Source organism: Cupressus sempervirens, chromosome 4 (assembly GCF_028749045.1).
Source record: "Cupressus sempervirens isolate cs-2001-9-10 chromosome 4, ASM2874904v1, whole genome shotgun sequence".
Lineage (NCBI taxonomy): Eukaryota > Viridiplantae > Streptophyta > Pinopsida > Cupressales > Cupressaceae > Cupressus > Cupressus sempervirens.
Genome location: NC_143121.1, coordinates 339,515,330 through 339,542,057, shown reverse-complemented (window position 1 = coordinate 339,542,057; position 26,728 = coordinate 339,515,330). Strand labels below are relative to the sequence as shown.

General features: G+C 35.9%; 1 protein-coding gene across 1 annotated transcript in view; it reads right to left on the bottom strand.

Annotated features, from left to right (window-relative positions):
- LOC149561416 (uncharacterized) overlaps positions 1–26,139 on the bottom strand; it is a 32,690-nt gene extending 6,551 nt beyond the window's left edge. Inside the window, exons 1-2 of the mRNA XM_089825138.1 lie at positions 24,947–26,139; positions 22,301–23,540 (exon numbers count right to left, since the gene is read on the bottom strand). Of these exons, the coding sequence (XP_089681264.1) occupies positions 22,821–23,540; positions 24,947–25,999 (1,773 nt within the window). The 5' untranslated portion in view covers positions 26,000–26,139 and the 3' untranslated portion in view covers positions 22,301–22,820. The remainder of the gene's footprint in view (positions 1–22,300; positions 23,541–24,946) is intronic.
- Between the last annotated feature and the right edge of the window lie 589 nt (positions 26,140–26,728).

Here is a 26,728-nt window from a genome sequence, read left to right as displayed (position 1 = left end):
TACATCTGCTGAACGTTCTCAAGTTCGTCGATGACTTCCTGGAAGAACTCTTGCTTCATTCTATTCTCATGTTTCCGAGAGTGATTCATGGTTCTAATCTAATTTTCTGCCTCCTGAAGAGCAATTTGGGCATCATCTAATGCCTCCTGTGTTTCCTTAAGCTCTCTATTGAGCTCATGAATCTCATTTCTTTCTTTATTTAGCTGACCAACATGTGTTTCAACAACCTTAAGAATGTTATCCCTGTCAGAAAGTAAATACAAATATTCTAGTTTAATAGTTTCAAGGCTTGTTTTTATCAATTGCAAATCAAAAACAAGCCATTCATCTTCCACTCCCTTTTGAACCTTCCTATAGAGATCCTCAATCACCTTGTGAGTGTTGTTGTAGCGTACCAAGGATGCCACAACCATTTCTTCGTTAATCTGCAGCTCGTTTCTATATGCCTACATTTCATTATCATGTTGATACAGCTCATCTTCTTGTAGTGTCATCTTGGATTGTTTCTCTGAATTTTTGTCATGGGCGTAGGTAATATAAAGATCATCACTATAATGTCCCCGTTTTGGAGATAATTTGGTTTAATTAATTTAATTAATTAAGTTGTCCAATATAATGAATATTTTATGAGAATGACTAATTAATTATTTTAATTAAATAAATAAGTGGTATTAAGTTAATTATTTATAAAGTTATCAAATAAATAAATATTAAAAGGTAACTTTATATTTAATTAATTTAATAAAGTGACTTGAATTATAAAATATTTTATAAAGTCACTTAATAAATAAAATAATGTTCTAGAAGTTTCTGGAGAAAGTGGAGAAAAAAGAATAAATAGGCATCCTGGGCTTCATTTTGGGCAGGCAGATTTGATGTTGTTGTTTCATCTTGTGGAGGCTAGGGTTTCTGCAAATTACTTCTTTGTCATAGGAAACGAAAACTTCCTATTGATAGCAATTTTGAGAGTGTGAAATATCACTTGAATTATTGCAGCTAGGAGGAAGATACTTCAGTCTTTTATTTGTGCTACATTGAGAAAAATATTTGAGTACAATAGCTGATGTATTATTGTACTTTCTGAATAAAGGGCACCATTGGCAAGACATTTTGGTTCATAGCTCATCATTGAAGCATCCTTTGGTTCTAGGTATTGTTGCATTCAATTGCTATCGCCGAGACAATCATTTCGAAGACAAATTCAAGGAGCCTAGAGACTGCATTTATTTATCTAAAGTATTGTCAGGCAAGAATAGGGTTGACGCTTCAAGGGAGTTGATTTCTTCATTTGGAGGGGTCTTCATCATCAACAAGTTGTTGGCCATTACTAGTTACGGTGCTTCTATGACAAATGAGTCTAACGGTGGTTACCTTTCTTTGGCAGAGGTTCATACCTTGTGTGAAGCTGTCAAGGTCTTGAGACAAGGCTACTTACAGTAGGTAGCCGACAAGACTACTTACAGTACAGCCTATGAGGCACTCTTGGATTGTGAGGAGGTGAGTGAGCTTACCCAGGAGCTCACAACGACTATTGAGGCTTTGGAGGACACAGCGAGATCTACAGGAGTCGCAATTTCAGTTAGAGGAGGTGACCGTGGAGTTGAAGCATTTGCGGTCTACACCAGCCCCAGACCCAGTTCATTTGTATATTGAGGTGGTTGGTGGTGAGTACGCTCCTACAATTGTTACTAAGGAACATCATGTTGGGGCTGACACACATGTTCAAGATTTAGGAGTACCTGGTCCTGATAAGTTTGGGATACCAATGGAGTCGAGTCTCCAGATCGATTCTTCTCACACAGATGATAGTGTGGTATAGTTGGCCGTGCCACCTTTACAGAGGGATCAATTGTGGTGTGCGAGGGAGTATGTTGATGCTTCGTCGTATAATTTTTACTGCACTGAACCATTCATGGAGTATTTGCTGGATAGTGCAAGTGTTCGTCTAGACTTGCATAAAGTGTCAGAAGGTGTTCTCATCCGAGGTACTAGTGCTATTTGCAAATTGGTTGGGGAGATTATAGTGATCCTTTCTACTATGCTACCTCACAGGGATTTTGAGGTGGGGTTTGTTGAGCGGATTGCACAGGGTCCTATTCAGCCTACAGCCACTTGGAGTCAGAGATTGGAGCCATCTGTTGATTCCCAGTTCAATGATGGTGAGCCAGTAGCAGAGTTTGGGGGTTCCTACCAGCATTATACGGTGGGGTATGCTCATCATTTTTCTTTTGACCCAGAGATAGAAGATTTGATTTCACGCAGGTGTAGATCGGCTCCAGTTTCTTACCATCCATTATGGGATGGATTGGCACCATCTTTTGCAGATGGAATTGGCAGTTGCAAGTTACACAGCCTACAGTATCGACACACCCAGGACAGTTTATCAGAGATTGGATTTGTTGGCAATGACTCAAGTACCTATGGCTGTTGTCATATCCACAGTGCAGTTGGGTTCGAGTGTCAGTTAGACAGGGACTTGAGTTTTGACAGAGTCGATGTTTCAATTGGCTTGAGTTCTGTAGAGTGGTTTCTTCTATCGGCATCTATAGTTGGTCCTCAGTTGATTTTGTCAATGATGTCAGTTGTTTGGGTGTTGAGTGCAGTTTCTCAGTTGCTGATTTTTGTACTATTGATGCTGATGATTTCTTCATAGGAGCTGTTTGGTGATGATTGGGACATTACACAAGTCTTCACTTGGGATCCAGGTGGAGGAGAATGGTACTTGTTGCCGAGATTGCTTGGGGACAAGCAATTTCAGGAGGGGACTGTAATGTCCCCGTTTTGGAGGTAATTTGATTTAATTAATTTAATTAATTAAGTTGTCCAAAATAATGAATATTTTATGACGATGACTAATTAATTATTTTAATTAAATAAATAAGTGGTATTAAGTTAATTATTTATAAAGTTATCAAATAAATAAATATTAAAAGGTAACTTTATATTTAATTAATTTAATAAAGTGAGTTGAATTATAAAATATTTTATAAAGTCACTTAATAAATAAAATAATGTTCTAGAAGTTTCTGAAGAAAGTGGAGAAAAAAGAATAACTAGACATCCTGGGCTTCATTCTGGGCAGGCAGATTTGATGTTGTTGTTGTTGTTGTTTCATCTTGTGGAGCCTAGAGTTTCTGCAGATTACTTCTTTGTCATAGGAAATGAAAACTTCCTATTGATAGCAATTTTGAGAGCGTGAAATATCACTTGAATTATTGCAGCTGGGAGGAAGATACTTCAATCTCCTATTTGTGCTACATTGAGAAAAATATTTGAGTACAATAGCTAATGTATTATTGTACTTTCTGAATAAAGGGCACCATTGGCAAGACATTTTGGTTCATAGCTCATCATTGATGCATCCTTTGGTTCTGGGTATTGTTGCATTCAATTGCTATCACCGAGACAATCATTTCGAGGACAAATTCAAGGAGCCTAGAGACTGCATTTATTTATCAAGAATAGGGGCGACACTTCAAGGGAGTTGATTTCTTCATTTGGAGGGGTCTTCATCATCAACAAGTGTTACAATCAAGTCTCCAGCTCTTCTACAATTTGTGTACCAGGTTTCTCAAGTCAATTGTTGCATATATATTGCATTTTAGATTTCATACTAACACTGCATTTGTACTCAGAAAATTACATAGTTTGCATATGTTGTAATGCCAAGAGTCTTGGCCATTTCATACTAGCATTGTAGTTGACATTATATGTGCGATAAAGGAGCCATAAGTTGCTGGTCTGATATAGTTGTAATTGAATATGTTTTTATCATTCATGATCAACTTATTAGTTTGCATGCCAATTGTTTGACAAAATGTCAATTGGTTGTAGGTTCTCTTTTTGGCATTAATAATGTTATAATTTTGCATACCAAGTGTTTGTATTAATGCCACTTGGCTGTAAGTGCATTAATGCCATCTTAGGTTGCATCCAAAGCGTTTGTCATAATTGCTAGTTGCTGTAGCTGCATATTGCAAGTAGTTTCAGTCACATATATGCATTGAATATTATCAAAATAAGTTGCACATTCATGTTAGGTCATTGTTTAGTCAATTTTGAGTCTTCTTGCAAGCATTCTCATTGATGTTAATTGACGAAAAGAGTCATTAAAGCAAACTGAAATGTTATATCAGCCATATGACCCTTGTACGTGAAGTGTTTGACAAAATTTCCAAAGCCAAAAATCAAAAGTTCTAAATCAGATTTGAGCAGGGTCATTACAATCACACAAAATTTCCAATCTGTTATTACTTTGTGTGCAACTATCCTCATCCGCTTGCTTGTCAACACTAACCTCCAAATCACCTACATAAAAACTGGTACCCTATGTAACATCTTTTACGTGGTTATTGGAAAGCTGTAAAACAATGATAGTTGACTAGTCTTCTTCTTCAAAAACCTCAATCTGATGACCTTGATCTGCTGGACATTTTCATCATACATAGTTTTGCACTAGTCTTTTGCCGGAAAGTCCTATGCTAATTCAAAATACTTCCTTTTTGCTGTGCCAATCCTATTTTGGTACTCTAAATGAAACTCCAAGTAATCATTGAATGATAACTCATTCTGAATTCTGGTAGGAAGTTATTTATACTCTCCATAAATGTCAAGGGTTTCTGCTCTCATGTCGGCTTCAAACTTCTGGGCTAACTGTTCTTGTAGTTCCGTAGTATCTTTTAAGATTTTACCCCCAAAATATTTTATTTATATCAAAATGGATGCCCCTTGGAACTGAAAGAAACCGGTGTACAGAGATTTTTAACAATGCTTCTGTAGCATTTTGGAGAATACTTTACCCAAGCAATGTCCTGAGTGTTTGGCCCAAATTTGCCTGCTGCCTTGAAAAACTGTTACCACTTTTCCAAAGCTGGTTTTCCCGAATATCATCCAACCCTCTCGCCAGCATATTCATCCCATTTGTCTGACAATTTTTTTTATTTTTTATTTTCCTTTCAGTCAATATCGCTCCTGTATTCTGCAGTTTGTTCCTTGAGCTATATTTCGTCCACAATTTTAGCTACTTAGCTTGTTGTATTGAAGCTAATATCTCAGTGCAAGGGATATTTTTCATGTAACTTTCAGAATGCGCAAACAATCTCCAGCATTCAAACAGTGCCGGTTGTTTGACAGTAACATCAAATTAGGAAAATAATACAACACCTAGCTTCAGCGAACAACCATCATTTCCAACACTCCTATTACTGACCGCTACCTTCCTAACCTCTGCACTTCATTCTTCCCTAGTAGTGTCAAGGCAATAGTACTACCCAGACTTTTCAGATTGTATTACTTACTGCACTAGGAGTGATAGCAATTAAAGAGCCTAGTACTAAGTTTATCAGAAACCTTGAATTCACTATTTATCTTCTCAATTGCTCAATGATTGCCTAGTACAATACATGTTCAGATTGTGTCTCTAACACTTGAGTCAACAAATATAGATTGTTTGGTGGTTGCTTCTAGCTCATGTTGTTGCCTGAGCAATTTAGCATGTTCTTCTGCCACCTTTGATTCAATGGCATGTTCCTTGGTCTCTGAGAAAAGTTTTTGCAGTTGCTCAATAAGCTTAACAAGAGGACCTTGAAGAGGGGAACCCTGCTATACCAAAGGACTCTTAGTATATTCCCATTATTCCTTCCATAGCAAGGAGGCTAACTCCTGTATCGAAGGTTTGAATGGCTGACTGCTACCGCACTTTCTACTATCAAAACTGCCACTCCCCGTATTAGCTTAGTTCCTAGCACTACCCAAACCACCTTATCACTCGTCCGTAAAGGCTTTGATTTGCAGGTGCCTTACTCTGGTGTCAGGGGAGTTCATGGCTAACTGGCAAGTCATGGGTATGTAACTCCTTAACCTCCTACGATATCCGACAATAGTCACTCTTCCTACAATTCTTGGCCACACTGTTAGAGCTTGGTTTCACTTACTGAAATATTCCACAACCTATAAATTAGCATGCTAAGAGGAATCAACTATACTACCAATCGAACACCAAGATTATCATCATTCATAATTGCCCACTACTACCACAAATTCAAATTTGTCTTTTTGGAACAATCCACTCCACCTAGCGTCTGCATAGATTGAGGTATTTGCAAATATCTAGCAGGGGTCGGTTCTAATCCTCATAAGCTCTTGATTAAAAATAACGCTTAGTTATTACTGACAGATGCGTAACATCTCTTGCCAATTCCTCGCCAGCTATTCCTTCCTGAGTTAATTCCGATGGCACTTGTGGATTATTCATTTCGATTATAACCCAAATGTTGCCACAAAATAGAAAGCGGCAACTCAAAATTTCCTTCTAATTTTCCAAACTGTAATTAGTATATTATTCGAACCATCGATGGTTGTCTCAGATGAAGATGTTGGAATTGCAAATGTCCTCCGCACACGTATTCCTAGTCTATGATGAAGTTTAAAATGTCCTTCAAATAATTGGGGTGATTTGATTTCCACTACCAACTTATTTCTAGAAGACTACCGTTCCAATATCATTGGCATCTTGAAGATGCACAGACCCAAGGTCGAGAAGCAGATCCTCACTTTTTGCACTTCTCCGTCTTTGTAAATCTCCTTCCATCGACTGGGATTTTCTTCCAAGTTTGCTAATAGTAGGGGCAAGATTGTAACTACAGCCGTTAGTGGATCCTAATGCCCCATCTCAATATGCTCCTTACTGTCTCCGTCTTCAGTCCTCATACACAATCCTTCTTGTGTGCTACATTAGCTGCTAGACACAACTTAGCATAGTGGATTGGTACCAACAAAATCCCTGTTATATCTGATAGATGTTAATCTCTACGGAAAGATAGAAATGGTGCTTTACCAACCCTCTGCTACTCCCTTGGCAATGTCGGACTTTAGTTATTGTAAAAGACAATTCTATGAAAAGTCCCAGTTACTCTGCTCAAAATTTGATAGGCTCGAACTTATGGCATAACTTGCATAATTCCAAATTGTGTTTCTTCCTCCACAATATCAGTTGCCACTGTGCAATTTCTTCTTATTATTTCTGTAAATACTTCTCCACAGAAATAGACTTTTACGACAATTTACATAGTTCAAGAAAAAATAATTTATTCTGCAGAATAATGAAATTCACATTAAAATGAAACTTTTGTGACGTTTATTGTTTATCTTTCAATAACCCTTGCAACTTCATTATACTCATTTCAATAGGCTTATAAGACTCCCTCCAAATATATTGACTTGAAATTCCATGACTTTGAAGTGGATAGAAATAACTTGTGATGTATGTCAATTTTCACTCAATACTTAAAATTCTATTAGGCATCTGATATAATTTTACAAGCTCGCAGGAAAACCAGCTTTGATACCACTGTAATGAACCGTACCAGTACTGTAGTAAATTCAACCAGCATTGAACTATCCTGAACCCGATTTTTTCTGTTTTCCCTTTTAAATGTGAACCTCAGAGTATGAACCCACTTAACAAATAACCAACAATATGAATAACGGATGACATTCCAGATAGGTATTGGCTCAAACTCATTTTTAAATAAAACATTCAGAAATACATCCACATGCAAATGAAAATACAAGCAGCAAATAAAACCCGAACTCTCTCCAATAAATTTGTCTTTTCAAAATGATATTAAACATTCAAGCATATGAGAGTACAGTACAAATCAAAAGCACTAAACCAGCAGCCTTACAACAATTCGGAAGCATGTTATTGCCTTATACAGTAGCAGTGTAATAACCAGCAACTTCCAAATAACTTCTAAAACATTATTGTATTATACAACAGCAATACAATAACTATCTAACCACAATCTTATACACAAATTCCATAGTCAGTTTGGAAAACAAGAGAAGAACCTATAAGCTCAATGAAACACCTGTGATGATATCTCCACGGACAATGGGTTTGCGTCCACTGCCTGCCTACACGAGGGGCTACGTCCTCACACGGGCTGAAAGCTGAAGCTTTATGAATGACTCTTGTAAGAGAGGAAACTAAACTGAATAATAAAATCAGGCCTATCCAACAATGAGCCTCTTCCTCCTTTTAAAACACAAACCAAGACTCTTTGGCTCCTCTCTGGTTTCATCTTGTTCCCTTGTGGCTCTTCAACTTCCCTAAAGCATTTCGTCTTGTTCCTCCTTGCCCCTTTGTCCTTAACAAAACATTAAATCGACCCTTTTTAATATTTTGAGCCTAAATCTCAGAGTCAATTTAAAATTGCATGAAATAAGACTTCAATATCTCTAATGTTCCAAAAAGGGAACATTACACCAAAGTGCAATGAAGATTTATATCCTCGACATGAATAGAACAAACATAGCAGGTTTTGGAATGGCGTGGGTTATGAAAGTTTAAAAGAAACAATAGTAATTGACATGGAACAATCAGCAAGATTAAAACGTAACGAGAGTAATCTGAAATAGGAGGAAGTTCTCGGTGTTAAAACTAAAGCCCAGGAATCCATGAAGATAATCAGTAATAAGAGAGAGAAAACTGAAACAAAGAACACCAGTATTATCCTGGAAAAACCCTTCGACAATGAAGGGAAAAACCCAGCCACACAACACAAATATATCTTTATTGATAATAAAATTGTTCAAGTGTACAATATCCTTTACTTGAAGTGAATATATAACAATAGGAGAGTCTCTTCACATTATAACCGAAGGTCTCTTGAGATTCTCATAACTCCTATAATTAATTATGACTCTTTGAATATTCATGCCTCAATGCATGTTAATGACACGTCATTCACATTTAATATTACAAATTAAACTTAAGTGTCCTCTTCAGCTGAAAATGACAATAATGGTAATAACATCTAGATTTCGAGAGATAAAGATCTCTATCATGGCTACAAACTTTAACACTTGGAACCTAGCTGGCCACTATGATACGGCCTCTTCCTCAAACGCCATTCTAGGCGCAATACCAAATTATAAAAAGAATCACTTCTCCTGTAATGCACAACTATAGCAAGGATGCTTGAAATCTATGGGTGTTAAAGATTTCTAATGGAAATTGCAAGTTGTCGTATTCTAATAGTAAATCGCCAATAAATAAGAGAGGAAGTCGGTTTAAAATGGTAGTCGAGTGCTTAAAAGAATTGAATACCTTCCACTCCAATTCTTGATTTCTTATATATATAAAAAAGTGGCTCTTTGGCTACCATTGGTTTCAAGATTATAAACCATTTGAATTCCAAGCATTAAATCGACTGGAAAAAGAGAAGGAAAGAAAAATTAAAAAGGTTGGAAGACAAGTTGGAAAGATTATAAGACAATTCGAATTGCCCAATATTAAATTGATTTTCATATCAAGTGTTAATCAATTAAAAGCAAGAATATTAAGATGTAAAAATAAAGTTGGAAGATTATAATTAAAATTCAAACATTATTATATCTTGAATATTATTATTTATATAAGCACATGTAAATATATTAATGAGGTAACAACACTTAATTAAAGTATTATAATATATTGGTGCAATTTCATTTTTATATCTATATGCACGTATATAGATATATCTATTATAATAATAAGGTGAAAGATCATGTTAAATCCTTAGAGGTACGTTTTATATTTTAACTCAATTATTTTATGTTTCTCAATTTATTTATTTAAATAGCTCATGCGGGTCCCACAGATGTATCCTGTTTCAAGTCACTAGGTTCTCAACCCATCTGCCCAGTGATGGTGATGCTTCTATGCCTAATTCTTTTCTGACAATGCTTCCACCCCTTCGATGTGTTTCCTACAAGGAAATTCTCCTTAATTAAATTATATTATCATAATAAATTATTTAATCATAAATAATCATAACGATTAACCATCTTCTCAATTTCATGAATTCGTGATAAATGATCAACTAACTTGTCATCCTCACTTGAAAATATAACGACTAACCATATTACCATTTCTCAAAATTATAACAAATTAAACCACCAACTGACTTCATGTGAACCTCAACGGCTATATTTTAAATTGGGTCAAAATTTGGGATGTAACAATTTGTGGGAGTCTTGTTTATTGATCAAGGTTGTTTTCTTTTACCAGCCATGTCATATGAGAAGGAAGTTTTGGGTGGTTAGAGTGTTGTAGTCTTATTGACTAGTTAGTTTTATGAGGTTTTCACACCATCAGCCCATTACAAATGGGGACCCCCTCTTTTTCCTCTACTTGTTAGGTTAGGTAGATTTTAGCATTGAGTTTGGCAGTTTAGAGCTCTAAAAGACTGAGGGGTGACAAAGATCAAGTGGCCAAGTTGTGTTTTTCAAAGTGGGAACATCAAAGTTGAAGTCTATTGGGGTCATGTTATAATGGGTTAAATGTAAAATCCAAGGTTGCATGGGTACTCGTACCCACATCCCTGGTACTCGTATGCACGTACCCAAGTAGCGGGTACACGTATCCCAAGTACTGTGTACTCGGTGGAGAGCATCATAGCTAAGGACCTTGATTAAGATTTTTTATTTTTTTTACGGTTTTTTTGTTTGCGTATTTAGCTTCTTGTTTATCAAGCTTAATTCAATACCTAATCAGTTTGAAACTTTGATACAGTATTGATTAACAATAAACTTTATCACTGTTCAACTCAGAAGATCATCATTTGCAATATGTCATCGTCACATGATTTATGATCTTCTTGTTCATGTTTAAAGTCTGCCTTCTTTGTTATGCCTCTAAACATTTATCATATATTATTATTACAAATATAGCAAATCTGAAACTGAAAACAATACATTACATTTGCAAACTTTATCACTATTCTTGTTTTGAAAAACCATCATCATGACTCATAGTTTCAGATTTTCTATAAATATAAAAGCGTAATTGAAATAAAGTTTGACATACCCAAGTACACCCGTCCCCTATTATGATAAATAGTCGTACCCGTACCCGTACCAGTGCCTTAATTACCCCAAGTACCCCCGTCCCTGTGCAACCTTGCTAAAATCCTTAGTGTATTTAAATATTGGCTAGTCAATTAGTCCAAATTTCCATACCAAGGCTTTAAAATCCTTATATAAATTGATTTTTGGCACTTAAAATGGCAAAAACACAAAGGAAAAAACCATTTTTCTTTATAAAATACACAAAATCCAGACTTATAACGAGTTACCCTTCATATTTTGATCAAAATTTGGAATTGTGATGAGATCCCTACTTAATTTTGATCAAAAACCTGACTTAACATGAAATTCCCTATTTATTTGATCAAAATTCGGACTCAGCATAAATTTCCCTTCTTATTTTGGCATTTTCAGAAAAAACTCTATTGGAGGTCAAAATCCAAGCACACCATGAATTTCCACCAATTTGAATGATTTTAGCTAGAAAATTGTTTTGAAGAGTTTGAAAAAATCTAGACTAGGATCATTTTTCCCTTCAAGGAACGAGGTTCAAGTCTAGAAGTTGTCCAAACTAGGTTCCTTTTTCCCTTTGAGGAATGAGTAACTAGTTGGGAACTTGGAAATTTTTCTAGTTGTCCAAACTAGGGTCGTTTTTCCCCTAGGTGGCAAGTATGGATTTCAAAAAGTTTCTAATTCTAGAAGTTGTCCAGAGTAAGGTTGTTTTTCCCTTGAGGTGAATAAAGAATGAAGGAATTAAGCGTTAAGTGTCAAAAATATCCAAACATGGCATGTTTTTACCTAAAAGAGAGTATGGAAAGTGGAAGCTTTTCTAAGTATGAGAACTATCCAGACTAGGGTTGTATTTCCCTTTGAGAGCCAATCACGAAAAAAATTTAAGTATCAAAGGTGTCCATACTAGGGTCAATTTTCCCCCTTGTAATGGCAAAGTGATATCAAACTTTTTCCAAGTGCAAAGTGGATTCTATCCAAACCTTGATTAATTTTCCTCACCTTGAGTGGATGGAGTTGGAGTTTGGACATGGTTTAAGTCCAGGCAATGTGTGAACTTAGTCAATTTTTATGATCCTTGAATGGATCGATTTTCCCAGTCAAATATAATGATCTTGAATGGATCGATTTTCCCTTTTTAAGCATTATTTTATTGATTGATTAAAATATGGGAAAAATTAATAAAGTCAAAATAGAATCCTCTAAAAGGGGCCAAAAATTTTATCCCACATTGCTTATGGGATGCAAATAAGAGACAAAAACAAGTATAAAAGGAAGGTTGTTGCTGTAATTAACATGAATATCTTTGGAAGGCAAAGATCAAGCAAGGTAAAATCTGAAGCAAGACTCCATGGGAAGCCACTTCAGCCTTGAATTATTCCACTTCTTCCAACTTCTTCCATCCATGGATGATTGCAGGCATTAAGGTAACTTTTTTCTAAGGCGTTGGAAACATTAGAAGGCCAAAGGCAAGGAATTATCAGTCCAAAATCTTAAACTTCTGAGATTGGCGACAATTTTTGGAAATTCATTGAAAAAATTTCCAGATTGCCAAGCACTGATTCTAAGCCAATCCCCCATCCTTGAGCATCGAGTTGGAGGCCATTAGAGGGCTAAATCTGAGGTATGCAAGCCCAGATCTGAAAAGTTCATGAACGGGGGCAATTTGTTTGAAAAATTATAGAAAATAATTAAAGGGTTTTAAGCGTCCAAACTTTTTTGAAGATTGTTCGGTGACCAATTACTTGTGTTTTCCAATCATTTTCAGCCACTAAGTCATTAAGGTGAGAACATGCTATGAACGAATTTCTGAGGACTATGTCTGATGATTACTTTTTATGCATGCAAAACTGGGTTTGCCTTTATTTGCTATTTGATCGAAAAGTTACTGCAGACCTTTTTTATCATTCCAAATGTCATTTAAGGCCATTTGAAAGTCTGAAATCCATTGTTGCAGACCTTAGTTGCAGGTCTACGTCTGACGACTCTATACAGGGGCAATTTTTTGCAAGAAAAACATCTCATAATTTGTTGATTCACCCAATCACCACTGAGGCTGTTTCTGAGTATCCTAAGGATCATTTGACATCAAAAGTATTCAAATTATCTTCAAATCCATTCACATAGGCACAGTCCAGGTACATCTTCAGACATTTTAAGGTTTACTTTAATGGTGAACATGATTTTAATGCATGATTAATTTTTTCATAGTCCACTGATGAATCCATGGACATAAAGTATGACTAGTTTGAAGTGTTGGGATCAACTTAAGCACGATTACAATTAAATTGTAGACATGTCCTCAGAAATTAAAATTTCCAAAATGGTTAATTGACTGCTATGTTTTATCTGTTGTTTGATTCCCAGTCCATCTTAAAGTTCCAACTCATGGTTTGAGATGGATTGGATGGATAGTTAGGACTGATTTTGATATGTCTTCAGACTTACCATGCCCTGTCCTCGGGAAACTTTCAGAATGATGATGAGTAGTTGGGTGCCATGTCTGATTTGCAACTTGATTCCTCCGCTTTGAATCATAATTTTAAATGGGTGTAATGAGATGTTAGGACTGATTTGATTCATTTCCAGACTTCGTGCATTGTCTTCAGAAAATCAGAACTTTGCTAAGTTCTGCTTCTATTATTCTAAGCAATGGATCATTGTTCTAACACAAGGATTAGTGCACACTTAAGTTTCAAACCTTCATTGCAATTATTGTGCATGGATTTTGAGCATGGTTTTGATCAATTACAACTCATTTTCAGAATTGTACTCAGAAAAAAAATTGGTTAGTTTTGATCATGAACTTGATTTTAATGCTTGGTCATTTTGTTCATTGCTCACTAATAGTCTATGGACATAGATTTTCTTAATTTGGAATACTAGGATCATCCTAAGATGGATTACAATGAAATTGCAGACTTTTCTTCAGAAATTTAAGCTTTCCAAGTAGCTAGTTCACTGTCATGATTGGATTGTTTTTTGATTTCAGGGTCTTGTGGGAGTCCTAGGTCATGATTTGGAGTTAATTTGACAAGTAAATGGGACTGATTTGAAGATGTTATCATGACTGATTGGAAAATCAGAATTCACAAGTTTGTCCAAGTATTAAAGTAATTTGTGTCTTGATATTCTTGCTTGCATAATGCTTATTTCTTTCCTTGGATTAGTTCATCAAGACAAAGTATGGAATTACTCATCTAATCCATAAATAAATTCAAGAACTTTCAAGATCTAAAACTTATCATTTTCTAAGTCTTTATTCCTTACTGACTTTGAGCTTTGTAACATGAATCATGTTCAGATCAAAGGCAAGGATAATCATAAGGAAATGAATAAGGGAAGATGGAAGACAAGTTCAAGCTAAAAACCCAAGATAGCAATGAAAGAGGACTGGCCTAAAAGCAATTGAGTTCAAGGGACAACACTTCAGGATAATGCACTTCAAAACTGGGACAAAGGAAAGAAAATTCAAGGATCTATATGAAAGAATTATCTCAAGATCAAACCTTCATCAAGTGAGAACATGGGACAAGTTAGGATTTACGCAAGTCAACTTTACACTTAATTAAAAGTTTGAAGAATGAAGACTATCTTACAAGGAGATCAATTTGTTCCTATTCCCATCAATTTTCCATAAGGATCAAACAAGTACAACAAGGAATGTTTGAGGATGATTCTACCTCAAACTTAGCATAAAAGGATCAACACGGACATAGAGACAATTCTAAGGTTGAGAGCAAGAAAGGATTTAAGGACAAGACTCCTATTAAGGGAGTGATCTTGACAATGATTGAGTCCATAAGGAAATAAACTTAATATACCAAGGAAGATGAAAGGTCACATCCGAAGATGAAGAAGACAGAAGAATTACAAACAATGAAGGTGGGAATGTCAAGGGTTCAAGCATTGTAGAGTGACTAGTGTCTAGCCATCCAAAAGATAAAAGTCCAAGAACGATGAAGACTTACTAAGGTTAAAGAGGTGGAGTTAAGATAAAGATTGCATGGAGAAGTTAGAGGCCATGGAGTTACAACATAACAACCTTCCTAGTATTGACATGGAACAACTTAGTGAAATTTTGCTTAAGTTCATTGATTTTACTGAAAAGGAGAGGAAGAAAGGAGTATATATCTTGGATGATGATTTGTATGATGACGAGGCAGCTTCCTTGCTTCTTATTGGTCCCCAAGTCTTTGAACTCTCTCGTTGGCTTATTTTGTGGCGCTCCATTTCTATTGGCTACTTTTGGTTGCCCTTAATTAGGGTTTGTAATAGATTAATTTGGGTCATTGATTTCAATTTAATCTTGGTTGTTCATTGTAATTGGAGCTCCTATATAAAACCCTCCCCTCTCATTTGTAAAGTAGGACTTGTTGGGGAATTGTTGCTAACATAATGTCAAATTCTCTCTACTTTTCATTGTTGTTTCTTGCATGGTTAATTGTTTTTATCCAATTTGCATGGTGATCCATATTTCCTGCATTATTGCATGGTGATCCATATTTCCTCACTTAGCTTAGGATTTCACTTCATGTTGTTTAGAAGTAGTTTAGTTGGATGAAAGAATTGTGGATGCTACTTGCTTAACTAAAATATAAACTAGGCCACTAGCCTTCTGTTGATGGTAGGAGTGCCTTGTGTTGTGAGCTAGTGAAAGTACTTAACTTCAATAGAAGTCCGATTTTTTAATTTGCATCCATTAGTGGGATTGAAGAGGGTAGATATTGATTTGAATTGCATTTGAATATATCCTTTGAAGCTTGCATTGAATGGGTGGAGTCGTTGATAAAGCAACATCTAGTAGAGTCTGAATCCATCCATGATTCCTTGTATTTGTAGTTAGAAATTGAATTAGTTGTAGAAGTTATGTTTAAGTCGAAGTGAAAAAGTTGGAAAATCAAACCATATTTTCATTGCACATTGTGAAGCTAAATCTTTAGAAGTGCAAGTAGGTAATACAAAATGAATGAGAAAGTGTAAGTCCCCTAAGTGATTGCGAGAAAATCACATTATTTCATTAAGCGAGTAGCCAAGGTTAAAGAAACAATGAAGTCATTTCATGATATTACTTTGCAAGCTTAGCATGAGAGATGACCTTATATAAAGAGGATTGAATGTTTGGGGTTACACCTAGAAACATTGAGTATTTGGTTTTACATGTTGTAGTGGAATAAAATTCAAGCCAACGACTAGCAGTCATATTTCTCTCATATGGCATTCCTTATATTAGTTGTCAAGTGATGTTGATGTAGCCAGACAGGATTTATTGTTTTCTTTGACTATATTTGTTAGACTCGGTCATATTTTTTATTTGTGCAAATTTTATAACAGCTGATGCAAATTCATTTATTTATCAGTATTAAATTAATTTCAGAAATAGTCCATTACTGTTCCCGGGCCCTGCATCTTTGATAATGATGATTCAGTGCTGATTGCTTATTATTACAGTTGCCCAGCAACCTGTAGCCTTAGGTGTAGTCCAGTATTGACAAATCAATTAATGATTTGTTGTCCATACTAGGCATGATTTTTGGAATGCTGACTAATCTGTGTTTTGGTTTCAATTTGAATATCAGACAGCATCTGTTTGCATGCTACAAACTTCATTTCATATTGGTGAACATTCAGACCACCGCTTTCATTCGCTGCACTATGCCGGCCTGATCAATAAATAATTCCATCTTGTGTCTTCTGTCATGTAAAGAGGAACACTACAAGGAAGGGACGACAAAGCTTTGGAATTTAGCCCTAAATGTGTGAACTTGGATGCAACCACTCAAGATCTTAATAGACTCACCACAGCTTATCATAATGATGATTGCATCCCTTTGGGTTCAAATGATGATGGTGATACATGGAGCATCTAGAGCCAGTGGAACCACTTTGGGTTCAAATGATCCTGAACTCGCAGCAGCTGAAGGTGAAAATCCAATCGATCATGATGTTTTTGATAATACTTTTGATGATTGATGAATTATGCACTATATTTTGTAAATGTAATAATTTCCTGATTTTCATTGGGATTGTGAACAGAGATATATATGATATGTCTTACTTGAATATTTTTGAGAGACTATCAGTTGGCATTTAATATTTATCTTTGGCAGTTGGCAGTGATCAATGATGAAGTATCATACTATCAAATGATTTCATTCTGTATATTTCTTTAATTTTTTGTATAATATATAAATTTATAATATGAATATATTCAAGTACCCAAATGCATCCAAAACCCCAAAAAGAAATCCATGCATCCACTTACTGGGTATCCTACCCACATCTGCATCCGGATTCCAACCGGTAACTTAGATTCTACCTATAGCTGATCCATTGTTGCTACATAGTTAATCACATCGAGCATACTAGCCACTGCAGATGAAGGTTTAAGACCCTAAACTCATCAAATCCCAACAAACACAATACTCATGCATGCAAATAACCAATAAACATGCTACTAGCAACAGGGCAGGCACATAGACGCATAGAAGATCATCAGGCAGGTGATGACAACAGCTTGAAATGAAGAAGTGAGTTGAAACACATCACATTATAACAGCAACGAGTACCAATCCGGGAAGTATGAAACAAACAGCTGAACAGACGAGAATGAACAAAGGAAACTCAGCACCTGACACTCACTAATTAAATAGTGTACATCTAGTAGCAATGAAGGATTGAAAAGACAAGATATAATGGCAATTGCAACTGTTCACTTGAGTGACAGGTTGAACAGCTGAGCAAACAAAAAGAAATCAAATCTTCCAAATAAAAACAGATTTTATCTCAAACATATATTATTTTTCGAAATGATCTCTGGTGGCTCAGACTGTTCACAGGGGATTGAAAATTATTTAGTGGCAAGCAAATTCTTGTGTACTGGCATGAGACTGGTTTCCAGTAAAAACACAACACATAATATAGCCTGTCGGCTAATTACACGCTGTTGAGAAGCCCTCACAAAATAAATCCATCAACAGATGTTCTGTCAATTTAATCATCCAATCAAAATATGATTTGATTCTAAAGTTGGATTTTATGCAGGTTTGAATTAAATGCTTTTCAACAATATTTGATTTGATTCAATGATCTGATTTGATTTGAAGATGTGATTGCTGACTGGAAACCAGCCCAGTTTCACAGCAATCTAATGCAATTTAACGGTGTGAGACAGCTAGATGGTGAAAAGCTCCAACATAAAATTGCCTTTAGGCTAATTACTATACTATCTCAACCATATCAATATAATTTACTTTTTTAACTATACGATAAAATTAGAATAATGGCATACTTAATGTACTATATTAATATTACAATTAAAACTGATAATATTTATATGTATGCTAATATACCGTATGAACCATACCATCTATATGAAACTAATATTGATAGTAATAATATACAAAAATAGATAATCAGTTAAAGTCATATATGATTTTGAGATTTCAAGTTAATAAATTACTCTACCTGATTATCACAATAATATGTATGCTACAAAAAAGATATTTAGTTTGGAATTTTTCTATATTATGGATTATGAGTCAAGAATAAAACTAAAGCAAGGATTTGTCAACTTTTATAAAAAATCATGTCATCAATAGAGGGGTAGAGAAAAATTGGATATAGCTAAATCATCTTTTGTTGACCTTTGAGATGAAATGCATGACATGGATTGGACCAAGAATATGAATAAGAAGCAGAAAAAGCTTAATGATTAAGAGATTCATTTGACTTTTTAAGCAAAATGTGTTCTCTTTTACTTGTGACTCTCTTGATGGGAATCCTTTACTGTTGGTTGTTACTCATTTAGAGCACAGAGAAACAATTAAATGACCTTAATGCTATTAGGTTTCTACAATCCATAGATATGTTCAATATTGTTTCTGGTTAGATTGTGTGACAGCTTTTTGCATCAACATTCCAAATCACACTATGTAATTCATCATCAGGATGAAGAATGTTAGAGAAGAAATGACCATAGTTTTCTCAATTCTATCTTTTTTATTGAAATTGTAATATACACCCTAGAATCGCTTGGATACTCCAATGTCTCTAAACAATTCTGACCACTCAAATCCAAATTCTACCTGATTCCACATTTGAATCTCACATCCACTTTGTTTTTGACAAGAATTGTACCCAGAAACATAGAGCTTCTCAAATTAGGAGTCTGAATAATAGTTTTATAACTCAACTGTGCCTCAATATGTTGTTACCTCACCTTCATTTGAGCAGAATTGGAAATTTCGCTCAATCCACTTGGTAAATGCAACTAATTGGTATCAAAAAAGCATTCATTCTGAAATGCACTTTCTGTCACACAAACAAACTGAAAATACTTTTGAGCGGAACATGGAACTATAGGGACTACAACCAGCCACTAAACAACACTAGACAAAGACAGTCAAGGTGGTTTGAACCATACTTCAACAATGGTCTCAAAAGAGGGGCAAGCTGAGAATGGGATTTGCTACCAATATTTGAGGGAGAAAACTTAACCAAGGGCTCCATCACTTCAAGTATTCTCTTAGCCAAGCAAGAATCACCACCTTTTGCAAAAAGGTTTCTCTAAGACGAATCCAACACCTTCGCATTAAAATGAGGTTGAGGCTATTCAAAAGAAATATTCTCCAAAGAAGGTCTATCAATCACAGCTTGTGCATTGCAGGAGGACCCTAAACCCTTATCCATGAGGATGTCCAATTCCTTCCACCACCTTATCAAACAACTTCTCATTAACATCTTGGTACAACAAGGGGAAATGCCCAGTATTGAGGAAATGGTTTAAACACGAAGGCTCATAATGTAGTTCCAGAACTTAAGCTTGTAGCATAATTTAACATTTTTGGGCAACTCTAAACCAGCTTTGATACAAATGCAAAAACTAGCATATAGAAAACTCATTCTAGCTTTGACAACATCATCAACAGCAATCAATTTACCAATCAGGTCAGCTATACCATGAATTATGTGTTTATCCTAGAGCTCCGACGGGAGGCCTAGAGACAAACCTAGAAAGGAACCAAGCTTATCTTTGTAGCATCAAAACTAGCAAACTATTGTTGCATGTACAGAAAGGTCTTACCAAAAAACCAGGAGCTGCCTATAGAATCACAATTGCAAACCTCAATGGAATTGAAGGAGAATAACAGGAATCCCTTCCCAAAAAGCCTTCACACTCAACAAACTTGAAATAGGCTAGTAATCAAAACATTGCTATGAGTAACGCCAACATTAGCTATGTGACCTATGAATCTCCCAACAAGAGCATATTGCAAGCCTTCTAAAGCTTTTTCCACCCATAAATCACGGAGAAAAAGAACAGAGTTTTAAAAAGAGGGAGTATAAGGACTCACACGAGTACATTTTGATATCAAACTACCTAGGGATGAAGAAACCAGGGCCTCCACCTGGGAAGGTAGCACCATACCAGAACCTTCAGTAGGAGATGGCACAGCCTTAACACTACACTCATCAACAAAAGGAAGCAGAAACAAGACTGGCAGGGAAGAGTGGTGCAGTGACTACAACCTTGCTTTAGGTAAAGAACGGGTAGCAAAAAACCCTTCTTAAGACCAAGATCAACACACTGGAGTCTCAACGAGAACATGCTACACAACACATTGGCTTCCAACCATGAAGTCATAAGCTAAACATCCTCATCACCATCTGTCTGAACACAACCCTCAAAGGGCTCAGATTCAACAACATGATAAGCATGCAGATTGCAGATAGAGTTCCGAGAGAATATCTAGTAGTGATTCTTCCTCCTCCTCGCTCCAGAACGTGACCAAGGGTCCAAAATTGCCTCCTCGTAGTCTTCTCCATCTCCATCCTCATCAAAGACACCTCCCTTAGCGTACTCAATGAAAGGGTTCTCTCCAACACAGTAGCCCACAAAAAAGCCTAATCCAGAAATGCAAGAAGCAACCTCTATCACCACCAAGGAAAGTGAATGAGGCCTAAAGAAGATAACTTCCTATGCCAAGGATTTTCCCTCCAAAACATCTCCCTATCTATATCCATTGTCTGATCCACCCTTGCCACTACCTGCTCCATCCCCGTTTCTGCCACCATCGCTTAGGGTATGCACCTACTCCATCAATATCAATAACCTAACTTGAATGTTACCAATGCCCAACAAGCTTCATTTGTTAGCGAGCCAAACAGCCTAAATAGTTTTAGTGCTGATGGCAATGGCACTCCTTGTGATTCTTCTAATCTACCTCTAGCATTCGATGTCAATGATGACATTGATGCTCTTTATGAAGAGCAATATGATGTTGGATGCTGATTTTATTATTTTAATATTGAATATTGAACATCTATCATGACATTTAAGGTTGAAAAATTCGCATCAGGGAAATATTAGTGTTGTTTGTTATTTAAACTTAATTCATGCTTTTAGCCTTATAATGTCTCTGGGTGTTTTGTGCAAATACCCTCCTGTTCACACCCCCCCTCCCCCCTCTCACCACCTACAAAATAAAATCTGTACCAGCATGCCATATCTGAACCAGTAACTTAGATTCTTAACCATAGCTTACCATCCCTATTACTAAATACAATCTACTTTGTCATCCTCACAATGTTGCAAGGTAATATTTATAAAATTGGGTAGAATAGGGTTTGAATTTTGAAAATTTCCCTGGCCAGAAATAGATCTACACCTGAGCAACATGACCACTCAAGATTGAGCTTTCAGTTCCTACTAGAAATATAAATTGTCATGTCCCATAGTGCATTCCCTCCCTCAAGCCACTCAATTATTCATTAGAGTCACTCTAATACCACTAATCAGAAACTTTTGGATATACTATAGTTCAAACCAACCTCAACCCAGTGAGCAGATAAAATTATCACCGAGCTACTACCGAGTGATGCTGGCACTTTCAAGTTCTCTCTGGTAAGTATTGATTGTCATTTCGAGCAATATTAAATTCCAATTCAGAAATCCGTTCTCAATATAAAACTTGTGGTTTTCCAAAAGGGTTCGTATATTAGATTACTAATTTGTCAGCATATTTTCTATTTCCTGTCACTGCGTTCACAGACCACTCTCCTGAACCTATAGCATCTAGTTTGATATAGCCATCACAACTGAAATGATGAAATCTTAAAATGGAACAGAACATAAAAGACAGCTTCTTGTGTCATCATGATCATGTAATTCATATCTAATAAATACTCAATCACTATCGAACAGAAATAGTAAACAAATATCTTGAATGTAGGTCAACAGACATGCATAACTTTTAGGAGTTTTCTTTTAATGTGTGAGTGTAATTATCTTGTATATACATTTACAGCAAGAAGCTAAGACTTTGGTCAAGATATCATATACAGAACCACATCCTACAAACAACGAGGATTAAAATAATAAACTCAAGCACTTCTTCAAAACACCATAGAGAAATCACTGCTGCTTTGATATATATACCTTGGCAAAGATGGCCCAAGCATCGAGAATCCAGATATCTTGTCAGTAATAGGCACTCCGTATAAAGATTCCATGACAATGTCCTATCACCTATGTAACAGCTCCTCGTATGAATACAAAAAATTCCAATTTTCTATATATTTTTCAATACTAGCTTCTCTTGGATTGTGGAGCATTTTAACCTTGCAACATATCTTCAGCCTTCCAAAAAAGCCTTGAGAGTCTTTTACCAACTCATAATAACAGAAGCAAATCCTGTCTTGCATTTTGGTAGGAGAGATCATTACTGAGACCAAACTTATACCTTACCACAATAGATGCCAATCAATAGTTTTTCCCTATGTCCTTGCAATCTTCCATTGCCTGGCCAATAAAACCCTTTAGCAATATTTTGTAACATGAACTAGCAATTGTAATGGCCAAGTAACACTTAATCCAAAGTTCATATTTGTTTTGTATAATCACTTCTTTGTTTGAGCTCTTTAAATTTTGAAGTCATAATCACATTGCTTGACAAATCTCAAATCAGGGCCTTGTGGGTAAGAACAGTTGGAATTATACCAATCTTTAACATTTTATCCTGCAACTTGTATGCCCCTCGCCAATTACCTTGCTGGCAGTGTTCATCAATTAGCGAATTATAAATAGCATGGTCGGGAATGGAACCCGCTTCTACCATTCTGTCCAAAACTTGTTCTGCTTTTCCTAAATTTCCTTTCTTATAGAATCCATCAAATAAACCTTTCCAAATATAACTGTCTAGGGCAAGACCGCACACGATCATCTCCTGTACAAGTTCATCTGCTTCAACAATCTTCTCGGTCTTGCAAAGTGCATCAATAAGTGTCTTGTAAACAGCTAAATCAGGTCCAAGGTCTTTCCCTCTCATTTCATCTTTCAATTGGAGAGCTTTATCTATATTACCTTGCTTACAATGTCCATCAACCAGCACAATATAAATCTCTCTACCAAAATCCAGCCCTTCCCCTACTTTCTTCCTCAAGAGCTCATGAGCTACATCAAATCTATCATGACTACAAAGGGCCTCAAGGAGGACTTTATAACTTTTAACCCTGCTCAGAATGCCTCTACTCTGCAACTCACTACGTAATTTCAAGGCCGCCTTAATTTTTCCTGTCTTGCAATAAACATCAATCAAGACATTGCAGGTAATGCAATCAGGCATCAAACCTCTGCCGAGCATTTGATAAAACAGATACCTTACCTCCCTTGTACAGCCCTGTTGATGTAAGGGAAAAAAGAACATATTAGTATTAAGCTTAAACCTGCTTGTACCAAGAAAATAGCAAAACATAAAGACAAAGACAAAAAATTCATTTTATTGTTTGCTTACAGATAACCAAGGTCACCGGGAGACGGGGAGACTTGGAGGTCTCCGGTACTGGTACTGGTACCGGTATGCCAATTTTTCAAAAATAGGAGACAGGGGTACTTGGAGACGGCAATTTTTTTTTAATAGCTTAAAGAATCTAATACTAAATACTAATATTGTAAAACTAAAAAAAGAAAGTAAATAATAATAGTAATGTCACGTTAAAATAGAATCATATTTCAAAACTCACATAATCACATTACTGTACCTCATGGTCATACTTGTTTTCCAAATATTGCATATGATCATCATCATATCAGATTGATAAACGTTGAGATTATCATTACATATTCAAATTTAAAATTCAAAAAAGTATAGTTTAATGCTAAATTGCTGATATGCAAACAAAAATGAGCAACCTTACCATAGTAAACAAAAACCAAAATCTATTTAGTACTAGTATGTTGATGGTACTATCATCTACTCCACAAGGTTGTGATCATCCATCTCAAGGTCTTTAGCTATCATGCTCTCCAAAAAATCATTTAAATTGTCATTGGTGTTAATTTTTGCATTAAAAACATTAAAATGAGAGCTAAAATACATAAATAATTTAATATCATATTTTACATTTCTTTTTTATCAGGATTCTTTTCGGAGACTTCACTTTTTGGATTAGGACACTGGGAGACTTCATCATGAAGTCTCCAACCTTTTTTGAGGTCTCCGGAGACACGAAAAGTATCTGACATGCATCTCCGTCTCCGAGATGTGTCTTTTAGGGGGGAAATGGATCTCCTCATAACCATGCAGATAACTCTTTCAGACCCATATAAACCTAGGTCTGTAATTTAGCTGTAAGTGCCATTCTCAGTATTTTCCAGCCAGGTGTTTGTTTGAATACCACAAAGCTGGGCAGGGACCAAGTTACTTACAAGTTATAGGTGCCACTCAATGATTTTGCATTCGCATGCTTTGTTTGAGTATGACACATGAAAGTTACCTATAGGCTCCAGTCTAGTTTTTGCATCCACATGCTTTGTTTGCGTCTGACATAAATAGATGAAGTGGATGCTAAAACATTGTCAACAAGGAAGCTTATATGATCCGGGCTAGTTTTAGACAAAATACAGGAAAGAAATAATGTCCAATATACCTGGTGTACTTATCTATTATTTAGAGGTCGATATGTAATTTTATGGACAAGCTGATATATCCAACATACCTGGTGTACCTATCTATTTTTAAGAGGTTGAGATGTAATTGCATGGAAACAATCTGATATGCTGTAGCTTTAAAACTTCAAGCATTACCTGTTTGCAGTACCCAGAAATCAGAGAATTGAACGTGACCTCATCCGGTTCCAGGCCTCGGTGAGTCATCCTATGAAACATCTGGTGTGCTTCTTTCACTTTCCCAGCCTTGCATAGTCCAAAAATCAGAGCAGTATAGGAAACCACATTGGGCGAAATACCCTTTCTATACATGAGCCTATAGAGCATAAAAGCTTCCTCCAACTTCCCCGTTTTACAATACCCATTCACGAGAGTATTATATGTTACAATATCAGCCTCAAAGCCCGATTCTTCCATTAGGGTCATGAACTCATATGCTCTTTTCAGTTTACCATCTCTGCAGAGAGCATGAATCATAATATTGAACGTAAAAGCATTCGGAGGAATTTGCCTCTTACACATTTCGGCATAGATATCCCAGAACAGATTGATTCTTTTGGACTTCAAAAGTGCATTGAGAAGACAATTGCAGGCGCTGATATGGGGCACCAATAAAGCTTCTTCCATGAGCCTGAATACCTGTACAGCATCCTCGTATCTTCCTGTCTGAGCATAGGCCTTGATCAGCATGTCAAACACCGTGGGATCCCAAATGCACCCACTTGAGGCTGCTTCTAAGAGTCCGTCAAATATCTGAGTGCAGGTCTCGGGTCCAGTTAATGGATAATGCTTCAGTAAAGCCATCGAATCAGAGAACATTCTGGCCCAGCTCAAGATATGAACCATTGTGCACCAGGTCTGCATAGTGTGTCTGACACCTTGATGTTCTAAATAATTGAAGAAGTGGAGCGCTGTTGCTGGTTCTGATTGTGTTCTCAGGAGAACTTGGGCGATTTTCGAAGGGGACAATGTGGATAGTTTCTCTGTGTTCTGTATCAAGCATTGCCATTTGCCCTCTCTTATGTTATGGCATATTTCTGAAACCAATCTGGCGTCTTTATGACAAAAATGCCTTGTAAACAATGCCCTAGACTGCCAGGTAACTGCACGAGAAGCTTTCAGGCCACAAAAGTCAAGTGTAGACGATTTTATGCAGAGAGCATAAAGAGCAGACAAAGAGAATATGGTCATCAGTGAGCCAGGATTCTTGGAGATTTCCTATCATTTCAGGTTGTTTGAACCATAGGTATGCTGGTTCAAGAAAATATTAACGTCTGTTTGCACGAAGAATGAGATGCCGTAAAATAAATCTTAGCAGGGGCGAGGGAGAAGTAGTTGTCGGGGTCTAATAATCGATGAATATATTATTCAGATTTATCATATAGTTTTTACTATAAATTGTAATTAAATAATTCATCTGTAAATTTAATAAATTTAAATTTTGATAAAAATATACGAGTATTTGAACATATGATAATATAAAAATATCATCTAATAATAAAAATATATACTAGCAGCTGCATTTTTGTACCTTTAACAAGATAGGAGTTATGAATTTTATAAATAGAAAGAAAAAGAAAAAGAATTTTCTAATATTGTTTACCGACATTTGATAGCACTTATCACTTATCACTTAATATTTCGTTAGGTTGACCAATTCAAGTGACCCTACTAGAACTAAAGAAAAAATAGAAGTTGTTAAAGGATATGAGTAGTAAGAAATATGGTTGAAGTTGTCTATTTCAATCTAAAAAATTGGAACATACTCAATAAATAAAATGTAAAATTGTAGAAATTTCATAGCAGAAAATATGTAAAAAATATTTCATTTGCTATAATGTGCATCTTGATTTATTGACCACCATTCACATCATTACAATAAGGATATAAACTTTACTATTTTTAACAAATCCATCAAAC